At 53.6% G+C, this 25,731-nt stretch overlaps 1 protein-coding gene across 1 annotated transcript; it reads right to left on the minus strand.

Annotated features, from left to right (window-relative positions):
- TCN2 (transcobalamin 2) lies at positions 1-25,695 on the minus strand. The gene is given in 11 exon segments (XM_065417827.1): positions 1-862; positions 3,351-3,472; positions 4,683-4,878; positions 5,614-5,791; positions 8,452-8,627; positions 8,878-9,039; positions 9,474-9,631; positions 10,167-10,356; positions 22,503-22,539; positions 22,541-22,592; positions 25,667-25,695. Coding segments are annotated over 11 exon segments (1,362 nt in total). The 3' UTR covers positions 1-800.
- Positions 25,696-25,731: the final 36 nt, after the last annotated feature.

Raw genomic sequence — 25,731 nt, forward strand, 5'->3', positions numbered from 1 at the left:
GGTTTGCAATCAAAGCTTTAATCATTTCAGATCCAAATGTCAGACTGAGGGAGAGTGGCTGCATGGGGGCACCATCTCCCCTCGGCACAGGTGCCAGGTTCCCACCCACTGCTCTCCAGACAGCAGAGATATCAGCCACATCCTCTCATCATAGCAGCAGTTCTGTCACTTCAGGAATTGGGGCGGGAGCAGGGAGGGAATCCCTGGCCTGCGAGCCGTGCAGTGACTGCTTGAGAGGGATGCAGTCTAGAGAATCCCCAGGAGCCCAGTCACACCAGGGCGCTGGTACAGTGGGCCCGGGGGGAGCAAAGTGTGTCCAGCAGGAGGATGCAGACACCTCCTCCTATGTACTCATTGGGTGGCAGTTTAGACAGCCACAGCATAGCAAGGGTTAAAGCTGCATTAGAAAATGAGAATTATGATGCGCTGTGTCGTCATATTCAAGGTTTTTCATTCACACCAAACCTGCAGCTCCCCACCCCCTGGCATGGTCAGTTTCCATTGAGTGGATGGTTGTGGTTGATCCACAGCAGAACAGGTCTCCGGGGCAGGAGGGAATTTGCCCCTTTTGACAGACAGACACGCACACACACACACACCCCCTGCCAGGAGGGCCAGGGACTTGTGTTATGGACTTCAGTCTGTGGGGAGGAAGATACCACTCTGTGGGCACAGGGCTTGCAGGCTGACAAGCGTATGCCAGCTGAGACCTCCTGCTTCTGGGGCAGAGAGAGACACACACGGAGAGTTCACTGTGGATTGAGGTGGGGCAGGGAGCTGGAAGGCAGGCAGCAGGCCGTCTACCACGGGCTAACCTTCAGGATGATGGACTCTCCGTCCTGAGGCTGGTAGTCAGAGATGCCTACAAAACAAGACAGCAGAGCACAAGTCCATGAGTCAGAAGGAGCAGCCTGGGCACAGATTAAGGAATTCATGCAGCACAGCTGAATTAGGAGCAAGAGCCACTACCTCAGAGACAGTCGGCTTCCTCGGGGTTTGGTACCATTCCTCATGAAGGAGGCACTGAGAATGATTTCCTGGGTGTTGGCTCATGTGCTTGGAGGATCTGCCTAAGGTGCTTATCCACCCCTTCACTGTAGTGTCTGATACCTCACAATATCTAATGTATTTATGCTCCCATCACCCTGCAAGGCAGGGCTGTGCTATTATCCCCATTGTACAGGTGTGGAACTGAGGCACAGAGCAAGTGAGTGACCAGCCCAAGAGAACTGAACCCTTGTCTCCCAAGTCCTAGCCTAGTGCTCTAACCATTGGACCATCCTTCTCGATGAGATGGAGCCCAGAGCAGTAGCTGAGCCCCAAAGGGGTGACATCATGGAGTTGTGATGTTGCATTCCATATGTTATGGAAATATGCTTCTGAGGTATCATTACAAAGCTTTTAATCTATTGACTGTGTTCATCCTATTTGTATCTGAAGCTAGAAATATGAAGTATTATTCTGAAGTCTTATTGTAATTATGCAAAGTGTGGGCCATTAATGGTGGCTTGGAATCTTGATGGCTCCCATTAAGTAGGACAATTGGTTGTGAATGGCTCTGTTTACTTATAAGCCTTCCTGGGGCTCTGCGGGGCTAGACCCCAGGTCTGCGGGAAGGCCGATATCTCCATGCCACTACTCAGCAGCTATGATAGAGCCCTCACAGCAGGCCAGACTGACAGCTTCTCTTGAAGCTTCTATGCTCCCCTGCCAGCCATAGTGACAGACCTGCCATTTGGCTCGCTCTCGGACTCCTGCCCCTTGGCTCTGACTCCTGCTCTGGTTTCTGACCACAGCTCTGACCTTTGGTGCTGTTCCTGGATGCTGACCACCCAGCTCCAACCACTAGGTCTGACTTCCCAAGTCATGTGCTCCTTTATTTTCTCCCAGACCCTTTCTGTGCCATCGGCCTACAGTGAGTCTGGCCCACCTTGCTGAGATAATTTGTTAGTCTCTAAGGTGCCACAAGGACTCCTCATTGTTTTTGCTGATACAGACTAACACGGCTACCACTCTGAAACCTATCAGCCTATTTAGGTTCCCCTAAGAGGTATTATTGCATCTCAAGCCACCTGCGTAGCTACCTGTCCCTACACGCCCAGTCTGCTTCACATCTGCCCCTGGGATATAAGCCACTGGTGATGGCAGGCACTATATATACAGGCTTAAGAAGTCCCCTGAAAAGAGCCACTGTCTTCAGTGGGGCAGCCCAGGGGTCTCTGAAGGCGAGATTTGTTGATGATGCATGAGCCAGAATGGAATCCACCTCCCTTCCCAGTGCCAGGCGTGCTGCAGTGCTAAGAGCAGTAACAGCAACCACACTCATCTCTAAAGTGGGCTAATCTGGCTGGGACACAGGGCAAGTCTAGCTTGCAATCCAAGGTGTGACTGCAGCTCAGGCAGACCTATCCTTGCTAGCTTTACCTGCACTAGCATTGCTACAAACAGTGCAGTGTAGCTGCAGTGGCATGAGCTTCAGCACAGGCTCGCCAAGCCAGCCTGGATCCCTGGGTACCTACTCACATTGCTGCCGCCCACGGCACTGCATCTCCACTGCTCTGTGTAGCAACGCTGCCATGGGTACATCTACCTGAGCTTCAGACAGCACTGACCTACCCACGCACGTAGCCGGATTCCCCATTACCTGGCACCTCACGTAGCCCTATAACAGCTGTGCACAAAGCCACCAAACCAGATGGCTCAACTTGCCTCCAGCAGCAACTGTGCAGAGGGGTAGGTGACAGCACAAGGTGCTGGACAGTGGGACATCAGACCCACAGAGAGCAGATCTGCCAAGCAAGAGGGTGCCACTTTAAAACCACATTTTAGGCTAGAACTGCACTTTATCACTGCGATTCCTTTGGCAGCTGGAACATAACCCCTTTATGCACCATCTGGAGATATGGGACCAAATCCAGCCCTGGGGGATGCAGCTCTCACTGAAGTAATGGGAATTACACCTGCTTACACCAGCCTGAATTTGGCCCCTAGGGTTTGTGTGATGCATGGAAAAGCCTTTCTTGAAGCTGGTCGATCCCTGGAAGAATCCTGCGGCCTAGGAAGAGGGGTGGATCCAGGCCAGCAGGTCCATTTCTTACAGCACTCTCCCTTTCCGTGCCCCAGAGCTGTACCCCTCTGCCCGGAATTCATTGCCCTTCATAGCCACGTGAGCAAACAGCCCCTGCCCGTGTTCTTTAGAGCAGCTTTTGGTGCATTGCAGCAGCAGCAGCTAGACAGAAAATTCCAGGGGTGCCTGGGGGGGGCGGCAAGGGAAGCTGGGGGGGCCCCAAGCACACACTGACCATGCAAGGTGCCAGACTGCACTGTTTCCCACGCGCTGTTTCCCTCACCTTTCTGAAGACTGGTGTCTGGGGCCTGGAGGAGCTGCCAGTATCTCCGCTCTCCATTGCTGGCTTTCACCCCCATCACTGCGGTTAACAACGGCCCATGCAGGGTGTTTTGGGTTTCATACCTAGAGTTGAAGGGGAAGAAGAAGAGGGGACGTGACCTCCAGGCAGAGCAGAGAGCAGGTTGTTTCTACTTTGGTTCCACTCAGGCAGCAACAGCAGCGTGTCCCCAACATCAGGGCCCTTGCACAGGGACTGATGGGCTAGGAGCATAGTCCTGACCACACATAGCTGCACATGGGGCCAAACCTCCTGTCACAGGGAGGTGCTGGGTGTAGCCCGCACCTATGACTAACTAGCTGCCTTCCCGCAGGTGGGATAAAAGACTAACAAGCAGCGCTGCAGACAGGCTCCTGCAGGAGACCCTGGGCCAGAGAACAGAGATGGAAGGGAATTGGCCACACCAGCCAGGGGAGAGACCTGGCTGGGGATCCCTGGGGTGCTGGCAGCAGCAGAAGCCCCTGAGGCAGAGACCTTAGGAGGCGTCAGATGGCAGGGCCTGGTTCACCTATCTGTACTGATGTTGCACTGAATTTGTGTGAACAATAAATCTCCGCCTTGGAGAAGGGAATGAAATGCTGATACTGGAGGAAGCTTTCCCAACGTGCTGGCTGTTGAGTTGGTCTGCCGGCTAGCACAAGAGTGGGGAAACTGAAGCAGATGCCAGGTTTGGGGAGACCCTGTTACTCTCCCTTCAGGATCATCCCACTTGTACAGACCTTCCCCACATACCCAGTAGATCCCTACAGAAACTACAACCTATTCAAGCACAGAGGGGTTGTTTCATAGTGACGGATGTTCCAGAACTGTCGTAAGAATCTGACACCTGGTAACTGTCTGGAATCCCTGAGGGGGCCTGGAAAATCCAGACCAGGTCCAGGAGGAGGACGGGACACTGTATTGTTACTGAACTAACAGCGCATTGCACCAAAGGGTCTCACAGCACTTCACAGCAGGTTGGTGGGTGTGATCATCCCCATATTACGGGAGCGGGGCAGGGGGAACTGAGGCACAGAGAGGGAGAGCAACTTATTCAAGGACACACAGTGAATGAGTGTCAGAGCCAGGAACGGAACCAAGAAGCTCTGCCTTACAGGCCTGGGCCCCGGGCCACTCTTCCTAGCGTTAGTCCTGGGGGTGTGCAGGCAGATTCCCTGCTAGCATTGTGGGTGGGCATGCACTGGACTGCCTCCCCCCACCCCTTTAGGAGGCGGCGCGGTCTTCTTCCCAGGCCTCCCCATCAGTTTGTTCCCAGCACAAGCAGGAGGCTCTCACGTGAACTGCTCAGGGCCCTGCTCCGCAGCGGTTCTCAGCACGTCCTGGAGGGAGGACCCAGAGGGCACCTGGATGGAGTGGTTGTACAGTGTCTCAGGGCTCGGAGGGTGCTCCACAGCCAGCTGAACGGTGATCATCTTGGTCCCCAGAATTACTGTCCTGGATCCTGGGCACTTGGTGTCTAGCTCCAAAGTGTCTGAGAAAGAGGGAGAGGCTGTCCGAAGCACCAATAGTCATGCAGACCCACTGGCGCCAACTTTTGTTGGCGCCAGTGGGTGCTCGAGCCCCCCCGGACCTGCCCTGACTCCGCCCCCTCCCTGCCCCTATTGGAGGCCCCCCCCCCCCAATCCCCACCCTGGCCCCGCCTCTTCCCCAAGCGTGCTGCGTTACTCCTCCTCCCCCTCCCTCCCAGGCTTGCCGCATGAAACAGCTGTTTCGCGGCGCAAGCGCTGGGAGGGAGGGGGGAGAAACAGGACACGGCAGCCGCTCAGGGGAGGAGGCGGAGGTGGAGGTGAACTGGGGTGGGGAGGGGCGGGGAGGGGAGCTGCCAGTGGGTGCTCCTCACCCACCAATTTTTCTCCGTGGGTGCTCCAGCCCCAGAGCACCCACGGAGAAAAATTGGTGGGTGCGGAGCACCCACTGGCAGCTCCCTGCACCGCCCCCCCCCTGCCTATGCGGCGCCTATGTGCAGACCCCTGTGGGGAGCCCTAGCATGACAACCTGCTGTCCTAGTCTTCCCTCTTCTCGGGGCATGTTTGCTGGGCTCCTGGGATTTCTCCACCCTAGCTCCTTTCCTCAAAGGCCCCTATTGCAGTGACTGTAACTCTAGCCTCTCCCCTTCCCTTCCTCTTGGTGGGATCTGCAACTAGGTGTGGGACCCAGGGCTCCCAAACCCTGCCCCTCACTCTAGCATCCCTGTCCTTCCTGTTACCTTGCTCTGCCCGGCACTCCATGGTGGCAATATCCAGGTAGCTCTTGCCATCCAGCACGGGCAGCAGCTGGGACATGATCATGGGGTTCTGGAAGTGACCCTGTTCCAGGCTCCCCAGCAGGGCATCCATGCCTTTGGGACACTCTGGCTTCTTGCTCATCCCGGTGGCGATCAAGAGCTAACAGGAAGGGTTCAGAGGAAGGGAGAGAAGCCTCATTTCAAACAGCTGACCCCCCCCGTGTCAAAGCCAACTACAGGGGAAAGTGAACCATCTGGCGGGCAACACCCCCTGCAAGGCAGCTACTTCCCTTCACACGAGTTGGGTGGGCGGACACCTGCTCAGTTTGCTCCCACCCGGGGATGGACGTGGGGCCAGGATAAAATTGAGCATGTCACTGTAAGAGGAAGGGCAGGATAGTAACACCTGCAGGGGTGAAGCGTCAGCAGCCTGACACAATTTAACATGTGGGGGAAGAGAGCCGGGGGGCCTGGGGTGGTATTATCCCTGGGGTGAGTGACTGTCCCATGTGTGCCAAACACGCTTACACTAACTAGGGGGTAGGGATAGCTCAGTGGTTTGAGCATTGGCCTGCTAAACCCAGGGTTGTGAGTTTAATCCTTGAGCGGGTCATTTAGGGATCTGGGGCAAAAATCTGTCAGGAATGATACTTGGTCCTAGTGTGAAAGTAGGGGACTGGACTCAATGACCTTTCATAGCCCCTTCCAGCTCTATGAGATAGATATATCTCCATATAAATAAGCCTGCTCATCATTAAGGCTACAATTTAGTCACAGGTAGTTTTAGTAAAAGTCATAGACAGGTCACGGGCAATAAACAAAAATTCACAGCCCATGACTTGTACTATAAATACCCCTGACTAAATATTAGCTAGGGGCCAGGGGGCACTGCTCTGGGCGGGGAAGCTGGGGGGCCACTGCTGGGTGGGGGGCTCACAAGCCAGTGGCACCAGCTGCTGGGGGCCACTGAGCTGCGGCTGCTCCCACAGCCCCCGGGATCGCTGTTCAGGTGGTCCCCAGGGCCAGCTGCACCGGCCGCTGCTCAGGTGCTCCCTGGGGCCAGCTGCCCGGGGCCGTTCCATTAGTGCTGGTGCGGCTGGCTGCTGGGCTGCTCACCCGCCACTGCTGCGTCCGCCCCTGAGACCGCTGCTGCGGGCCGCCAAGCTGCGCCCCTGGGACCGCTGCTCAGGTGGTCCCCGGGGCCAGCTGCTTGGGCAGCCCTGGGTTCAGCCACACTGGCCGCTGCAGAAGTCACAAAGGTCGCAGAAAGTCATGAAATCCATAACTTCCGCAACCTCTGTGAAAGACACAGAGTCATATTCATCATCATTCTGAGTGCTTTCCATTAAAGGAGCATTGCCAAATAATGTTGGCCTGGCACTCAGAAAAGATTCAAATAAACTAGGGTTTCAATGTCACCCCCTGCTCGCCCTATGTTAGAAACTCAGAGAGGCTGGCCATGCGCTAGTGCAGGAGAACCAGGAAGCACAACCGACCAACTAGTTTTTCTATTTGAGCTGAGCCAAGTGCAAAAAGCAAACGAACCAATGAGACATAAAACCAAGGCCCTTTCTGCTTGTGGCCCTCACACATTGACTGGCACTTTTTCTCAGAGTGAAATCTGTTAACTCCAGGGTCTCCAAATTCCAACATGGGATCATTCTTCCCACTCCAGGATCAGCTGAAATTGTTCTTAATTTCCTGTCCTAAGTGACTGTGCAGTGATGATGGAGATTGCTAAAGAGCAGCTGCTTCCACCCCAGAGGTGACTGCCTTCCAACAAGGAGTGAGGCTAAGAGATCCCAGAAACCTAGCTAGCCTGGTGATAAAGACTGGATTTGATTTGCTGACCTCTGTCAGTTTTATGGTACTAAATCAGGCAAGGACATTGGGAATAAACCTACATCAGCCAGATGCTGGTGTAGATCAGGAGTAACTCCACTGAAGCAGAACATCAGTGTGAGACCTGACCCAGGCCCTATGTTTTTAAATGGACAATGTCCCTTTAAGCCAGTTTGTACTCTGTATGGTAAGAAGATGGGGCAGGGCAGAGGTCATGCTGATGGACAAGCAGGTGACTCGGGGTATGTCTACACTGCACACTGAGCCTGGGCTCTGACTCAGATTTGAGCTCAAGCGCCCCTTCATCCACACACAAATCAGTCTGACTTCGGTCAGCAAGCACTCAGGGCCCAGTCCTAGGACCCTGCTGGGGGGTGGGTCAGCACCCAAGTCCTGCTGCGACTCGGGTCCAAACCCTGTCACTTTGCAGTGTGGAGGGAGCTCAAGCCATAGACACCGGTTAGAAGGTCTGCGTAGTGCAGCATGGTCACATTAGCACGGCTGAGATCCAAGTCCAACAACAGTAAACCCAGGTTCACAATGCCGTGTGGACGTTCAAGCATGGACTTGGAAACACCGAGAGTACAGCTACACAGCCTGCCTCAGAGCCTGGGTCAGCTGACTTGGGCTCGCAGGATACGTGCTACAGGGCTGACAATAGCTGTGTAGACGTGCAGCTCGGGCTGGAGCTCGGGCTGTTAGACCCACCCCCTTGCCAGGTTTCAGAGCTCGGGTTCCAGCGCAGCCAAACATCCACACTGCCTGCAGGGTGAGCCAAGTCAGCTGACCCAGGCTCTGAGACTCGGTGCCGCGGGTCCTTCTTTGCAGTGTGGATGTCTCACGGGCTTTGTGTGCAGTGCAGACGTACCCTCAGAGGGCTCCCCCAGAACAAAGGGCTATGCTACGGGAAGCTGGCAATGCTGGGATCCTGCAAGCCATGCAGGAGGAGGACGTGCTCCAGAGACCCGCTCTCCCCACCTGCACGGCCAGTGGGCTACTGAAGATGTTGCCGAAGGTGCCCTTGGTGGTCTGAGCCTGGAGAATCCTGTCCGTCACTCTCTGGACAGCCAGGCTGATCGCTGCCACTAGCCTGGGCTCGTAGAGGTTGGCCTGCTCCAGGCAGGCGAAGGCCAAGCCTGCCATGGCCTTGGTGTCTGTGTGAGGAAGAGCAGGAGAAGGGGTTACGAGGAGAACCACCCCATGCCCAAGCGACTTCAGTGGAGGTACGGCCCTGTGTGGCTGGAGCACGGAGCTGAGAATGGGAGAAACCAAACCCCTCTCGGAGGGAGCTGACTTGCATGTACCTCCCAACGGAGATGCAAAGGCTGTGCTGTCTCCAGTCATGGCAGGAAGGCCGGCTAGCCTGGGGAGCTGGCACGGAGAACCATGCCAACAAGCACGTACCCACGGAGAGCTTGCCGCCATGCGTGAACTTGTTGTGCTTCTCAGCATTCAGGAGCTTCTGGATCACATGGGTGTCGATCTTCTTGCCATGGACACACAGGGCCAAGACCCCCAGGCTGTACTGGTAGTAACTGGTGATGGGGCGGCCGTTCCCTTTGAAAGCTGTAAGCAGGAGAAAGGAATCAGGATGAGCTCCCCTCCCCCCAGCACAAGCCATCCCTCCCCCTCCATGTCCCGGGATTCTGCACCAGGGACTTTCCTCATCGCACCCCATTGGATGGAACTAATACAGCAAGCTTGTAATCCAAGCCACTGCCCCCACTTCTGATCCTCACCCGGTGCATACTGAGTTGGGGGTGGGGGTGGACAGATGCTTCCTGGTGATCCCAGTGTGGCTCTCTGTTATGAATGGCTCAGGAGGGATATTGCCGCTGGGCCTGAGCTGTGAGCAAAGAACTAGTGTTCCACTGACCCCCGTTCTCCGGCAGGGACACTGAGCTGGGAAGCGTCCCAGAGATGCTGCACGCCACCCCAGGCAGCTTCCTGCCACTCTCTGCAGTAGCCCACAGTGCCAGCCCCAAGCAGCGCCCTCTTACCTATCTGCTCCTTCTCCTTGTGCAGATGGTACTTCAACCGGGTCACCAGCTGCCTCCCCACGAGCGTCTCCATGTCTTGGCAGGCAGCCCGCAGTGCTAGGAGGTACAGAGCCAGGCGGCCCGTGTTGGGCTGCTTCTGTTGGCCACCTGCTACGGAGCTGAGGTGACAACACAAGCCAAATACTCACCACATGGCTCCTCCTTCCCACACGTGCCCCCAGCCCTCCCGCCTCCCCCACCCCCCGGCTGAGGGGAGTTGTGTCCCCAGGGGCAGCAAACACCAGCTCTGGGACAGAGCGTCTCTGTCTGATCCTTAGCAGAGTTTGGGGCCTGACTGACCATAGCCTTTTGTGTACCTGACAGGAGCCCGTAAATGCATCCAGCCCCACGCCAACAGTAAATCAGCAGAGAGCCATGCCCACCCTCACACTGTCCGGGCATCTCCCCTGGAGCAGCTGGGGCACAGGATCCTGGGGCAAGTGTGGGAGGTCCCCACACACAAGTGAGCAGAAAGCCAGCCCCTTTGAGAGGAGCCCATGACAGGAATAAGACGGGCTTTGGGGAGGGCAGGGGGAAAGCGTGTTCATCTAGAATGCCTTTGCCCCAAGGGTGCTCCTGCAAGTGGCAAGATACAGAGGGGCCCTGCTCCTTGTTACACTCTTGATGGTGGGATTTGGGCTCCATTGGCCATACCTGCTGGCACTGGGCTGGAAAACATTCTTCAGTCTCTGGAGGTACTGGGCCTCTTTCTCCAGACTGTGGTCAGCAGAAAGACGAAGGGCCACATACACACTGGGGTTGAGCTCCTCTGACAGATCCTGGCTGAGTCTCAAGAGCTCCATGTTCAGGCATTTGATCAGAGCAGAATTTCCCCTGGGGATTTCTTGGATAAAAACAAAGGAAGGAAGAATGGAAGCCACGGAACAGAGTAAAGGGTAGGCAGCTGTGTGAGAAAAAAGACGGTTACTCACCTTTGTAACTGTTGTTCTTCGAGATGTGTTGCTCATATCCATTCCAATTAGGTGTGTGCGCGCCGCGTGCACGATCATCGGAAGATTTTTACCCTAGTAACACCCAGTGGGTCGGCTGTGAAGCCCCCTGGAGTGGCACGCTTATGGCGCCGGATATATGTCCCTGCCGATCCAGCGCCCCCTCAGTTCCTTCTTGCCGGCTACTCCGACAGTGGGGAAGGGGGGCGGGTGTGGAATGGATATGAGCAACACATCTCGAAGAACAACAGTTACAAAGGTGAGTAACCGTCTTTTCTTCTTCGAGTGCTTGCTCATATCAATTCCAATTACGTGACTCCCAAGTCTTACCTAGGCGATGGGGTCGGAGTGAGATGTCGCGGAGCGAAGGACCACTGAACCAAATGCCGCATCATCCCTGGACTGCTGCACTATGGCATAGTGGGAAGCGAAGGTATGTACCGATGACCAAGTCGCTGCCCTACATATCTCCTGTATGGGTACATGCGCCAGGAAGGCGGAGGACGAAGCTTGAGCCCGAGTGGAGTGGGCGGTCAGGTGTGTAGCTGGGACACCAGCTAAGTCATGGCACGCACGGATACATGATGTAATCCAGGACGAGATGTGCTGAGTGGAGACCATCCGGTCTGCCACAGCTACGAACAGCTGGGTCGTCTTCCTAAAAGGTTTCGTTCGCTCGATGTAAAAGGCGAGGGCCCTGCGAACATCTAGGGAGTGCAGCTGTTCTCGTCGAGAAGCGTGCGGCTTCGGATAAAAGACTGGAAGGAAGATGTCTTGGTTGACATGGAAGGCAGACACCACCTTAGGAAGGAAGGTGGGTGGGGTCGCAGCAGTACCTTGTCCTTGTGGAACACCATATACGGTGGTTCCGATGTGAGTGCCCTGAGCTCAGACACCCGCCTCGCCGAGGTGATAGCTACGAGGAAGGCTGTCTTCCAGGAAAGGTACAGGAGCAAGCAGGTCGCCATGGGCTCGAAGGGGGCACCCATGAGCCTGGAGAGGACCAGGTTAAGATCCCATGTAGGGGCTGGCTGTCTAATTCGTGGGAACAGGCGCTCCAATCCCCTGAGAAATCTAGTGACCATGGGACTGGAGAAGATAGAACGCCTGTTCTTACCCGGGTGGAATGCTGAAATAGCTGCCAGGTGCACTCTGATGGATGATATCGCCAAGCCCTGCTGTTTTAAGGACAAGAGGTAGTCCAAGATGACAGGAACTGACGCCCGTAGGAGGGGGTCTTATGATTCCGGGCGCACCAGTAAGAAAAACGTTTCCACTTGGCTAAGTATGTGGATCTGGTAGAGGGCTTTCTGCTACCCAAGAGTACATGCTGAACCAAGTGAGAGCAGCACAGCTCAGATTGATTTAGCCATGCAGCATCCACGCTGTGAGGTGGAGAGATTGTAGGTCGGGATGACAGAACCGTCCGTGGTCTTGAGTGATCAGGTCTGGCCACAGCAGGAGTGGGATGGGAGTGTCCACTGACAGCTGCCTGGGCCACGCCGGGGCGATCAAAATCAGCCGGGCTCTGTCCCTGCGCAGTTTGAGCAGGACCCTGTGGACTAGCGGGAATGGAGGGAAGGCATAGCACAGGTGAAGCTTCCACTGTATTAGGAAGGCATCCGAGAGAGAACCCGGGGAGCGACCTTGGAGAGTGCAGAACACCTGGCATTTCCGATTGTCGCGAGAGGTGAATAGGTCTATCAGGGGAAAGCCCCACCTCCAGAAGACAGAATGGATAACATCCGGGCGAACCGACCACTCGTGAGCCAGGAATGATCTGCTGAGGCGGTCCACTAAGGTGTTCTGGACTCCGGGGAGAAACGACGCCACCAGATGGATCGAGTGGGCTATGCAGAATTCCCACAGACGAGTGGCCTCCTGACAGAGAGGGGGCGACCGGGCTCCCCCTTGCTTGTTGATATAAAACATGGCCATTGTGTTGTCTGTGAGTCGACTGCAACGCAACGGCCTTGAATGCGCTGTCGGAATGCTTGACATGCCAGGCGCACTGCTCTGAGTTCCTGTACGTTGATGTGTAGGGATAACTCTCCTGCCGACCATAGTCCCTGTGTACGGAGATTCCTGAGGTGGGCCCCCCATCCCAGGGATGACGCGTCTGTGACCAGGGAGACGGAGGGCTGTGGGGCATGAAATGGCACCCCTTCGCACACTACCTTGGAGTCCAACCACCAGTCTAGAGAGGCTAATATTCCTGGCGGAATGGTAACCACCGTGTGCAAACTGTCCCGACTTGGTCGGTAAACTGTTGATAGCCAGGCTTGCAGCGGACATAGTCGTAGCTTGGTGTGCCTGGTCACATACATGCAAGATGCCATGTGTCCCAGGAGGCATAGGCATGTTTTCACGGTTGAGGTCAGGAAGGTTTGCAGGCCGCGGTCGATGTTCGCTATGGACTGGAAGCACGTGTCCGGCAGAAGTGCCCGGGCTAGGCCAGAGTCTAAGACTGCTCCTATGAATTCTATTCTCTGGATTGGTACCAGAGTAGATTTCGCGACGTTGAGCAGTAGGCCTAGTCGATTGAACATGGTCATGGTGGTCTGAACATGAGACTGCACCTGATCTCTGGAGCGACCTCAAATAAGCCAGTCGTCGAGATATGGGAACACTTGAATCCGTTGTCGACGAAGGGAAGCAGCTACAACTGCCATCCACTTTGTAAACACCCTGGGGGCCATGGAGAGGCCGAAAGGGAGGACGGTGAATTGGAAGTGCTGTTGGTTGACCACAAAGCGGAGGAAACGCCTGTGTGTGTGTGGGTGGGTGGGAAAATCGCTATGTGGAAGTACGCGTCCTTCATGTCGAGGGTGATCCAGTCTCCAGGATCCAGGGAAGGAATAATGGTCCCCAGGGAAACCATGCGGATCTTCAACTTTACCATGAATTTGTTGAGTACGCACAGGTCCAGAATGGGCCGTAGCCCCCCTTTTGCCTTGGGGATTAGGAAGTAACGGGAGTAAAACCCCCTGCCCCGCAGTTCTCTTGGAACCTCTTCTATCACTCCGATAGCCAGGAGCGACTGCACCTCCTGTAGAAGGAGTTGCTCGTGAGAGGGGTCCCTGAAGAGGGATGGGGAGGGAGGGTGGGAAGGTGGGGGACAAAACAAATTGGAATCGGTATCCACTTTCTACCATGCATAGGACCCAGCGGTCTGATGTTATGTGGGACCATGCAGGGAGGAAATAGGAGAGGCGGTTGGTGAAGGGTGGAAAAGGATCCTGTAAGGAGACTGGTGCTCCGCCCTCAGGCGCACCTTCAAAAATTTTGCTTGGGCCCCGCCGATGGTTTGGGGGGGCCCTGATTCTGGCCCCTCTGAGGGCCAGATTGTCTCCTCCTACCACCCTGGCCACGTCTTCTCGAGAAGTCCTGCCTTGGCCGAGCTGCGGCCTGAAGGGCCTTCTCTGTGTTACCGGCTGCGGCCTGAAGGGCCTTCTCTGTGTTACCGGTGTATGCATGCCCAGTGAATGCATGATGGCCCAGTTGTCCTTCAAACTCTGCAGCCTTGAGTCTGTCTTTTCAGAGAACAGACCCTGGCCCTCGAAGGGTAGGTCCTGGAGAGTCTGTTGCAACTCTGGTGGTAATCCAGAGACCTGCAGCCATGAGATACGGCGCATGGCTATGCCCGAGGCCAGGGTCCTAGCCGCCGAGTCCGCTGCGTCCAGAGAGGCTTGTAGGGAGGTTCTGGCCACCTTCCTGCCCTCCTCTACTAGAGCTCCAAACTCTTCTCTGGACTCCTGTGGGACCAACTCTTTGAATTTGGACATAGATACCCACAAATTATAGTCATAACGGCTCAGGAGTGCCTGTTGGTTGGCCACCCTGAGCTGTAAGCCTCCCGCTGAGTACACCTTGCGCCCAAACAAGTCTAGGCGCCTAGTGTTCTTTGACTTAGGCGCACGGGCCTGCTGGCCGTGACGTTCCTTTTTGTTGACCAAAGCCACGACAAGGGAGCACGGTTGGGTGTGTGTGTAAAGGAACCCGTATTCCTGAGAGGGAACAAAGTACTTCCTTTCCACGCCCTTGGCCATCAGTGGAATAGAGGATGGCGACTGCCAGATTGTCCTGGCAGGGGCCTGTATAGTCCGTATGACGGGGAGGGCCACTCGGGACGGTGTCTTCGCCGACAGAATGTCCACCACCGGGTCCTCTACCTCCACCACTTCCTCCACTTGGAGGTTCATATTGCACGCCACTCTGCGGAGCAGTTCCTGGTGGGCGCGGAGGTCCATAGGGGGAGGACTCGTAACTGTAGTGCCCGCCACCGCCTCGTCCGGCGAGGACGAGGAAGATACCCCTGGGGCTAAAGGACCCTGGCTGAGGTCCTCCTGTGGAGGGTCTTGCTGTTCAAGGTCCGTCACGTTAGCAGAGTGGGCCTGCAATGGCACTGGAGCAGTTGCCTCAGCATCCCCCCGGGGGGGCGGGGGGTGAGATACCATGGCCTCCGGTACTCGTGGCTCCGAAGGGGCGGAATGAGAGGCCCTCGAAAGAGCCCCTTGGGCTTGATGGTATGCCCAAGGGGTCCAAAAAGACCACTGTGGGGGTTCCTGGCCTGGGTCCTGGACTTCTTCCAGCCACGGCCTGCATCGCCCTCGCCCTGGTCCTGGGCATGGAAGCCACCTTGTGAGCGTGATGATGCAGAAGCGGAGCGGGACGGCCAAGGCGGTGCCATATGGGACGGCGCCGAGTCCCTCGGTGCCGGGGACCAGTGGCGTGATGTGGAGCTGTACCGAGATGGCGAACGATGCCTTCGGTCATAGCGGTACCGAGAGCCTGATCTAGATCTCAATGGAGACCTCCGACGAGATCGGCCCCGAGATTTGCTCCGGGACTGGTACCGGGAGCGGCACCGAGAGTTCAATCGGTACCGGCCGTACGACAATTCAGACCTCTGTGAGCCCGAGTGGCAGCGCGAGTGCGACTGGCACCGAGAACGAGATCGGTGCCGGGACTGTGAGCGGCGCCGAGGCGGGTGCCGGGACCACGATCGGGATCGGGACCGGTGCTGTCCTGCTTCGCTGGGCGACGGCGGTCGCATCAGGGACGGCTTCCCTTTTGACCGGAATGTCTGCACCGGCGGTGCTGGGGGCTGCTGAAGAACCGGCTCTGTGAGCGCGATCAAGTCCTGCGCTGTTGAGAAGGTCTCTGGTGTAGAAGGCAGTCCCAGCTCAACCACGGTGTGCCCTGGGGAGCTCACAAGCACCGGACTCGATGGCCCTTGCGGTGCAGGAGTCGACGGTGCAGGAGCTGCTACTTGTCCTATGCGCTCCGGCAACGGACGCGGCTCTGGCTGCGGTGCGGGAGGTGCCGGCGGTTGGTGAGCCGACGAGCTGGAAGCGGCCAGCACCTGTTTGGGATGCTTATTCCTTTGACAAGGAGACAGGGACTGGCGCCATGGTGGTGGAGGCGCCGTGGAGGTCTGGCGCGCGTCTTTTGACGAGTCCGAATGCGGTGCCGGACCAGTCGGTGCCGCAGGGGCACTCCGCACCGACGATGACGGTGCCGGGTCCCGCGAAGTGGAAGGGACTGAGCTAAGTGCCGCCTCCATGAGGAACTGCTTCAATCTAAAGTCCCACTCCTTTCTGGTCCTTGGCTTGAAGGCTCTGCAAATGCGGCACTTGTCTGCTTGGTGGAATTCCCCCACACACCTTAGGCAGGAGTCATGGGGGTCTCCCGTCGGCATCGGCCTCAGGCAAGCCGAGCAGGGTTTGAAACCCAGAGACCCCGGCATGGGCCTAGGCATCGGGCCGGGGGGGGGGGAAGACCCCACTCCCTTTCAGAAAGAAACTAATCTAATCTAACTACACTAACTACTACAACTGTAAACAACTACTTATCACTAATGAGAACTATTAACACAAATGCTAGGGAGCGTGGAGAACAGCTAGCTGTGCTCCACAGTTCCAACAACCGTCATGGATGGTAAGAAGGAACTGAGGGGGCGCCGGGTCGGCAGGGGCATATATCCGGCGCCATAAGCGCGCCACTCCAGGGGGCGCCTCAGCCGACCCACCGAGTGTTGCTAGGGTAAAAATCTTCTGACGATCGTTCACGTGGTGTGCGCACACCTAATTGGAATCAATATGAGCAAGCACTTGAAGAAGAAACAGCAAGTCCGTAACACTCAGAGTATCATCCGTAAATCTCAAATTGCTTCACAAAGTGAAGTCCCCCTTTAGGAAACTGAGGCACAGAGAAGGGGAAATGACTTGTCTGAAGTCCCACAACAAATCATGCAGAGCCAGGAAGAGAACTGAGGTCTCCCAGCAAGGAGACCAGTACCTGTCCGGTGCTTCCCATATATCATGATTAATAAAAGCAGCCTTATAGGAGATGAAATGTTGCTATATTTTCCATTAGCTGCAATTTGGATAATGTGACACAAGTCCAGAAAGGATTAAGCAGCTCACAGGCTAAATTATCCTAATTTTTAACCTTTAGAGACATGTTTAAAAAGTATGTAAATTGTAATTAGGGCCACTTCATGTTAAATAGACTAGAGCTTTGAAATGCAAATCTGTATGGTTAGAGAATTAGAATACTAATTGTGTTTACTTATATCTTGTTAGATGTTAACCATGTAAACAGAGGGCTCAGGTTGGGGGCAGGAGGGATAGCTGAGTGGTTTGAGCATTGGCCTGCCAAACCCAGCGTTGTGAGTTCAGTCCATTTAGGGATCTGGGGCAAAAATCTGTCTGGGGATTAGCCCCCCTTTGAGCAGGGGGTTGGACTAGATGACCTCCTGAGGTCCCTTCTAACCCTGATATTCTATGGTTCCATAATCTATTGAGTCAGAGATCAAAAGGGAATATTAGCATTTAGATGAAACCTATATTTCTCTTTAAAGTTTGTAGTAAACAGTCTATGAACTGCTTAATGGATAATTACCTTATGCTGATGAACGCAACTAGTTACCTGTGTATACATAGGAAATAGGTAATTCTATTTCTAAGCAACTATTCTTCACCCAAGGAATATCTGCTGTCAAGAGGCTATCATAACCTGCCAGTGGTCTATAAAAGAATGCTTGGACCCTGATCCTGTTACCTCAGATCTACTTAAGTTTCATCAGGGGAAGTTTGAGTTGCAAGACTGTGGTCTCCAGTTCCATTCTGGATTGCCCTGATGTTGGATATTGGTCATTGGACTATAACCTGATGAACTGATTCTGGAACAAACTCTTTGCAACTCAAAAGCTCACCATCTCTACTATAAAACTGACCTAAGAACTTCATTCATATCTGTATGTGTAATGATCTTTTAACCTATACTCTCTCTTCTTTTTTAATAAATTTTAGTTTAGTTAAGAAGAATTGGCTGTAAGCAGGTATTTGGGTAAGATCTGAAATATTCATTTACCTGGGGGGTAATATGTCTGATCCTTTGGGATTGGTAGAACTTTTTATATGATTAACAAGATTTTCAATAATCCTCATCATATTTGACTTGGCTGTCTGGGTGGGAGCTCAAGGCTGGGTTGCTTTAAGAGAACTGTGTTTTGGCTTCTGGGTAACCAGGAAGGTATTGTAGCTGTTTTGTTGCTGACTTGGTGAATCTAAGTATTAGAATAACCACCAGTTTTGGGGATTGTCTGCCCCATTCTTTGCAGTTTGCCCTAATTGAGCAATCTCAGCATGGCCCCCTGGCACCGATAATAATGTTGAACAATTACAGGTATTGAACTAGACTCAGCATTAGAAAGTTTCCACGACACCAAATGGAATTTGCATGGAAACTGGATGGTGCAGAGGGTTGAGAATGAATAGGCTGATGAATTGTCCACATCTAGGTCACTGGTCCAAATTCATCCCAGGTCAGTCATGACTGATGGCTGCTGCTGCTGCTAGGAAATGAGTTAACGAGGCTTAGACAGTCCCTCAGGGGGTGGGTGGCTAGGTCTCAGCTGGTGTTATCTGACTCCCTGTCAGTACAGAGGCCAAGGTGATGAAAAGCAAGTCTTTTCCTCCCTCTCAGAGCTGGCCTGCTGGGTGAAGGATGAGTCTGATGGGTGGGATGGCACAGGGAAGCTTGCCCGTGCCGAACTGGTTCTGTGGAGGGGGAGAGGTCTCCAGCATAGCAGAATTCATCAGTCTGGTTTTGCAGCATTTGTGGAAGTGGCACTCCATCCTGCGGCTGCCAGTTCCCATGCACAGCCTGCTCTTCATCCACTCTTCCCCTCCCATTGCTGCACGGTCATGTTATGGCACTATTGGGGGGAAGGAAAGAGGAGGGGGGACATCTGCAGAGGGGAACCATCTCCTTGGTCCCCGCTGTAAGCAGCCAAAGACATTTCTAGCTTCATCCCAACCCAGAGACAGGCTTGATTACAGCAGAGAGGTACAAAAGACCAGGGAGTGAAAGAGCCAGGAGCCAACAATTCTCGGTGTTGGAGCGATGCCAGGCCTGATGCCTGGCATCTCACAATGGAGCTGTGGGGGCATGGGGAAATATGAGCCCTAGCAGCTCTGGCTGGAAAATTCCAGCCCAGCATCTTCTCCAGCCCCAGACATGCTGCAGAGGGAGATCAGAGGATGAAATCAGTTACCTCCAAGCCACGCGTATGATGTGGTTGCACAAATGGCCAAATAATTAACACCCTACTTAAAAGTTGCACATAACTATAGCTCTGGAATCTCCCATTGTTGTATGCATTGTTGGTCCCAGGATATTAGAGAGACAAGGTGGGCAAGGTACAGGAACAGCAGAAGCTTTCTAAAAGTGGGTGGCCCACTGGCGCCCAAACCATGGCCTTGTCCCCCACGCTGCCCCTTCCCTCCCATGCTGTCCCTTCTCCCGGAGCACCCACCCTCGCGCTGCCCATTCCCCTGAATCCCCGCCCCCGCACTCCCCATTCCCCCAAGGCCCCGCTCCCACACTGCCTCTTGCCCCCAAGCCGCCCCCGCTCGCTCCTCTCTGCCCCCTCCCCCTTTTAAAAGTGATGGGGCCACAGTGTGTGTGCGCCCCCCACCCCCCCCAGCATAAGTAGTTAGCACATATTTCATGACAGTGGCCTGTTAACACTTCTGCAGTCACAGGACAAAAGAGCAGGGGTTAGCGGGTTACAGACTGTTATAATAAGCCATAAATCCAATGTCTCTGATCAATCCATGATTTTTAGGCCATGTCTACACTAGCAAGCTTACAGCGGCACACCTCTACGGATGCAGCCGCGCTGCTGTAACATCGCTCATGTAGCCACTCTATGCCGATGGGAGAGAACGCTGCTGCTGACATTACAAAACCACCTAAACGAGTGGTGGTAGCAGGGCCGTCCTTAGGATTTATGGGGCCCTATACAGTATTATTAAGCTGGTGCCCCTATGCCCGACGGCAGCCCAGGCTCGCAGCCTGGCAGGGGGAGGGATGAGGAAGCAGAGGATATCGAGCCGCCTGGCCCACCTCACGGCGGCAGAGTCACAGTTCCCCGCAGAGACCCCCGTACCCTCTCCCTCACACAGAATGTGCAGAGCCAGCGCGTTAGGCTCTGTGAATACGGCCCCTGCCTAAGGACACTGCAGCGCGCTGGGTGTGCGGGAGCCGACCCGCTCTTACCTGCTGTCATGGGCGGTGGGTGAAGCTGCCACTTGAGGAGGCTAGCTCCCCAGGCCACCTCTCCCTGTGGCCCCGTCCATACTCCACTCCTGCTTTGCCCCAGGCCCTGCCCCACTCTGCCCAGGCCCCGCCCTCTCCCCACTGTCTCCCTCCTCTCTTCACTCCCCCTCCCCCTTCTCTGCTCACTCCCTTCCAGCCAAATCCCTGAACCCAAATGAAGCAAATGACATTGAAAAACCACTCTTCTGCAATTTCTTTCTAAAGAAAATGGAGCATATTTTCTACTGCATGCCAGATGCTGAAGACTGGACATGCAGAAGATACCTAATTAAAAACACTAAACTTGGGAATAAAAAATGTCAGTCACAGGTTTTTTGATATACCCTGAAGTTTGTCAAAGATTTATTTGCAAAAACTTTGTAGTAAGGGCAAGTCAGCTGTCCTGCTGAATACAACATTAAATATTATGGAATATATGATGCAGCTCTTCTCTGTTTTACATTTTCTTAATCAGTATTTCTAAGCTGATTTTAAATGTACTCCTAAGCCTTCATAAAGTAATCATTCCAGATTACTACATATTTAACTCACTGAAACAAAGACATTATTTTAAATTAATCAGTCACAGAGGTTTAGTGTGTTCATAACAATGTTCATTGCTTTTAGAAAAAGGGAACACTAATTTACTTTGTGTGATCTCCATAACAATAGACGTGTTTATGAAATTTCACCCCCGATGGTGTGGCTGATGTGATTGATATGATGTGACACCATCATAGGACCTACTCACATCAGCCACACTATCAGAGGCTCGTTCACCTGCACATCTACCAGTGTGATATATGCCATCATGTGCCAGCAATGCCCCTCTGCCATGTACATAGGCAAAACTGGACAGTCTCTACGCAAAAGAATAAATGGACACAAATCTGATATCAGGAATCATAACATTCAAAAACCAGTAGGAAAACACTTCAACCTCTCTGGTCACTCAGTAATAGACTTAAAGGTGGCAATTTTGCAACAGAAAAGCTTCAAAAAACAGACTCCAACGAGAAACTGCTGAACTGGAATTAATTTGCAAACTAGATACCATTAACTTGGGCTTGAATAGAGACTGGGAGTGGCTGGGTCATTACACAAATTGAATCTATTTCCCCATGTTAAGTATCCTCACACCTTCTTGTCGACTGTCTGAAATGGGCTATCTTGATTATCACTACAAAAGTTTTTTTTCTCCTGCTGATAATAGCTCATCTTAATTAATTAGCCTCTTAGAGTTGGTATGGCAACTTCCACCTTTTCATGTTCTCTGTATCTATATACACCTCTACCTCGATATAACACTGTCCTTGGGAGCCAAAAAATCTTACCACATTATAGGTGAAACCGCGTTATATCGAACTTGCTTTGATCCACAGGAGTGCGCAGCCCCTCCCGGAGCACTGCTTTACCGCGTTATATCAGAATTTGTGTTATATCGGGTTGCATTATATCAGGGTAGAGGTGTATAACTTCTTACTATATGTTCCATTCTCTTTTTGAAGTGGGCTGTGGCCCATGAAAGCTTATGCTCAAATAAATGTGTTAGTCTCTAAGGTGCCACAAGTACTCCTGCTCTTTTTGCGGATACAGACTAACACGGCTGCTACTCTGAAACCTTTCACTTTTAAGTTACTAGATCCCCTCCGGAGGAAGACTCACCAGGCTGCAGCAGCTAGCTGTGGGAGCCTGCCTGTGGGAGCCTGCAGGAAGGGTCAGAACAGGGATAGGAAGAGGTGGAAGGGTGGACACTAAGACCCAGTGGTGCCCCAATGCATGGGTGCCCTATGCAGCCACGTTTGCTGCATATGCTTAAGGATGGCCCTGGGTGGTAGCTGTGTCAGCAGGAGAAACCCTCCTGTCAGCATAGCGCTGCCTACACCAGGAGTTAGGTTGGTGCACCGGTGTCGCTCAGGGTGTGGATTTTCGTAGTTATACCAACACTCATTTGCAGCATAGACCAGGGCTAAGCTTTCACGTAAATGTAACCCAGGTTCACACAATGGGGCACTCTGTAGTGGTGGAACCACAGAGAGATTTAAGAGCCTGCGACAGCATTTATACTCAGAGATCTGGGTTTAGCTCAGGCAAGAGGCAGTCATGCCTCTAGCTCTAGAGGGTGCTGGTTCAGTCCCTGTTAACACTAACTCACTAAGGGTTGGGTTTTTTACATAAAAATTTTAAGAGCATAGTCCTTAGGCTGGAATCCAACATTCTGGGTTCAAACTTTTCAAATTCAGAATTGTGCCCTTACCTTAAATTTGAGGCCAAACTCATGGATGGCCTGGAAGGGACAGAGCACAGATGCCTGGTGTTTTATACAGTCTATGTTAAATCTTATTTAGTAAGCCAGCCTCACTAACAGCCTCACTAACACCTCCTGCAGGTGCTGGAGGCTAACATGAGAGGGAAGGAAACAATGGCCTACCGACAGGGCAACTGGATCCAAATTGGTTGCCCCCCTCTGGTCTGGGTTGGGAAGGTCAGTTGCTTTGGTTTCAGCAGGGCTGGAAGGTGATTTGGGGGAGACAAGAAGATATGATCCCTAATAAAGGAAGGCAGCAGCAGCTCTGGCTGCACACGGGGCTTTCCTGGGACACACAGCTGAGATGGACAACGCTTTCTGTGCTATTTCACATTCTTCAGGGGTCTCCAGCAACGCCTTGGAACTAAAGCTTTGGGCCTGCTTGACACAGATTCCTGCAATATCCATCTAGGGGAGCCTTATTTCTCTAGTGCCTCTCTCCAGTAGCTGGAGAGAGAGGAGTCTTATTTTAGACAGCCTGATTTGAGCCTTGGAAAGCAGGAAGCAGGGTTCCTCCCAGAGAGATTCTGACCTTGGGGCAGCAGGGAGAGAAGCCGTCAGTCATGGCCCATGTACAATTAAAAGAATAACTGAAGAGCTGAATGCACCCAAGGAATGTGCCTGCTACGTGACCTCACGGGTATGAAACTAGCATGATACTAATCTAGAGGACTGTATGACTGAGGGGACCGGGAAGGAGATATGGAGTCTTTTGACTCTAAGCCACCCGTTGGAATCTGGTCCCAAGTGAGCAATGACAAAGTTGGTTCCATCTGGCTAGTGGTCTGCGTGAAATATATTGGGAGTCTTGGACAACTCTGTAGGGGACAAGTGTCCTCACCACCAGGGGGGCATCATAACTGGCACTACTAGGCACCCTGGCTGGCACTCTCAGCTGAGGGGCCAAGGATCAAGAAGACATGGACATAGGCGCCAACTTTCTCCCCGACTCCACCCCATCCCCGCCCCTGGCCCTGCCCCCATTCCAACCCCATTCCAACCCCATCCCCAAAGTCCCTGCCCTAACTCCGCCCCCTCCTTGCCCCTATTGGATCCCTTCCCCAAATCCCCGCCCTGCTCTTCCCCCAGCGTGCCGCATTTCCCCTTCTCCCCCCTCCCTCCCTGCCCCACGAATCAGCTGTGTTGCGGTGCAAGCACTGGATGGGAGGAGAAGCAGGAAGTGGCGGCAGGCTCGCGGAGGAGGAGGTGAGCTGGAGCAGGGGGGCGGGGCGGGGCCACAGGGAGCTGCCGGTGGGTGCAGAGCACCCACCAATTTTTTTCCATGGGTGCTTCAGCCCCGGAGCACCCACGGAGTCGGCGCCTATGGACATGGAGACCAAAGGTGAAACCCTGGCCCCTGTTCAGTAATAAAACCCACAATGACTTCAGTGGGGCCAGGCTTTCACCCTACATTCCACTAGAGGAAGGAGGTCCCTCCAGGTCAGGATTTAGGCACTGGGAAGGGGGAGACATCCATTGCCGCTGCCCATGCTGTGTCTGCTCTGGGCACAGATAGGCTCCAGGGACCTCAGAGCATTAAATTAACTTTAAAAAACATAGGGTGTGGGGAAGAAGGAGAGGGACATAAAGCAGTGCACTGGTCTCTCCCAATTCAACAGAAGCTGTTTGCTCACACCAAGGGCAGAGCTTGCTCCCACATGTGGCCTAACGTTAGCTATAAAATGCCCTGCACTCCAGTGAAAAAAGGAATGCAACACTAAGGGCTTGGCTACACTTGCGAGTTACAGCGCAATAAAGGAGCCCCGGGCGCACTAGCTCACTACCTGTCCACACTGGCAAGGCACGTAGAGCGCTCTGACTCCGTGGCTACAGCGCTGCTGGTACTCCACCTCAGCGAGAGGAATAACGTTTGCTGCGCCTTAGCTACAACGCCCAGGCGTCAGTGTGAACGAGGTGTTGCATTACTGCGCTCTGATCGGCCTCTGGAAATGTCCCAAAATCCCCTTAAGTCAAGTGGCCACTCTTGTCATTGTTCTGAACTCTGTAGGAATGTGGAAATGCCCTTTCAAAGCTCTGTTTCTGACAGTCAACATGCAAGCCATTACTGTGGAATGCTGTGTGTGAGAGAGAGAGGGGCGGGGGGGAGGGGGAGGTCTGCTGCTGTCTGAACTTACAAGACAGCATGCTGACATGCTCTCAGCCCCCCAAAAACCCACTCTCTCTCCCCCCCACATACACACAACACACTCCCTGTCACACTCCACCCCTCCCCCCATTTGAAAAGCACTTTGCAGCCACTTGCATGCTGGGATAGTTGCCCATAACGCACCACTCCCAATGCCGCTGCAAGTGTCGCAAATGTGGCCACGCCAGTATGCTTGAAGCTGTCAGTGTGGACAGACTGCAGCGCTTTCCCTACTGCGCTCTATGAAGGCTGGTTTAACTCAAAGCGCTCTACATCTGCAAGTGTAGCCATGCCCTGAGCTTATCGTCTGCACTTTTTTTATCCAGGGCCGTACACGGTGCCCATTGCCATGATATCTGAGGACCTTTCACCTCCTACAGCTCAGAGGAAAACCATCATCACTCCAGGAAATGGAGAGGAAATAAAAACCAAGTGAGCCAGACACAAGCACCAAAGAGAAACTACTTGGAAGAGAAGCTGAAACAAGTATATGCATTACTCCCCCAGTGACTGCAGACATGCAGGAATCTAGGGCTGCTCACGGGCAGACCGGGGTTCTGTCAGGGAGTTCAAGCTCGTTCTTAGCCAAGAGAAAAACGCCTAGCATTTATACAATGCTTTCCATCATGAAGAATCCCAGAAGATGCAAATCATGCCACCCACTAGTGAAAAACAGCCACCTCTGGAGAGGAAGACAGCATCTGTTTCCTAGCATACAGCAAAGCTACACAACAGTTTAAAGCAGGAAGTGATGAATCCTGGCATAAAACCACAAGGGGATTTGGTCAGGAGGATATCAGGGCTAACACACTTGATCTCAACAAAACCGCCTGGACTCTTTAATGCTCAAGAACAGTCAGGAGCTCTGTTATGTCTTGTGACATATGTTCAGCAGCACAAGGAATTCCTAGCATTGCTTCAGTACTGACTTACAAGGAAGAGCACCCCCTACTGCAGCACCAATACTGAGCTGTGGTTTATTTTTAATGGGAAGAAGAGAGGTGCTTCCATCTACCCTGGTCGGGGACTGCATGTGTTAATCGATGCATGCATGGAGCGGAAGTGGGGAGAAGCAGCGAGTTGCCTTTAAAAGTCTCTCATGGTACAGGAAGAATGTGTGTAGAAAGCTTCTGTACTCACCACAGAGCTGGACTGGGAGGGCCAAGACATGGAGGACAAGAAGGAGCTGCAACATCCTGGGCTCCA

Source organism: Emys orbicularis, chromosome 16 (assembly GCF_028017835.1).
Source record: "Emys orbicularis isolate rEmyOrb1 chromosome 16, rEmyOrb1.hap1, whole genome shotgun sequence".
NCBI lineage: Eukaryota > Metazoa > Chordata > Testudines > Emydidae > Emys > Emys orbicularis.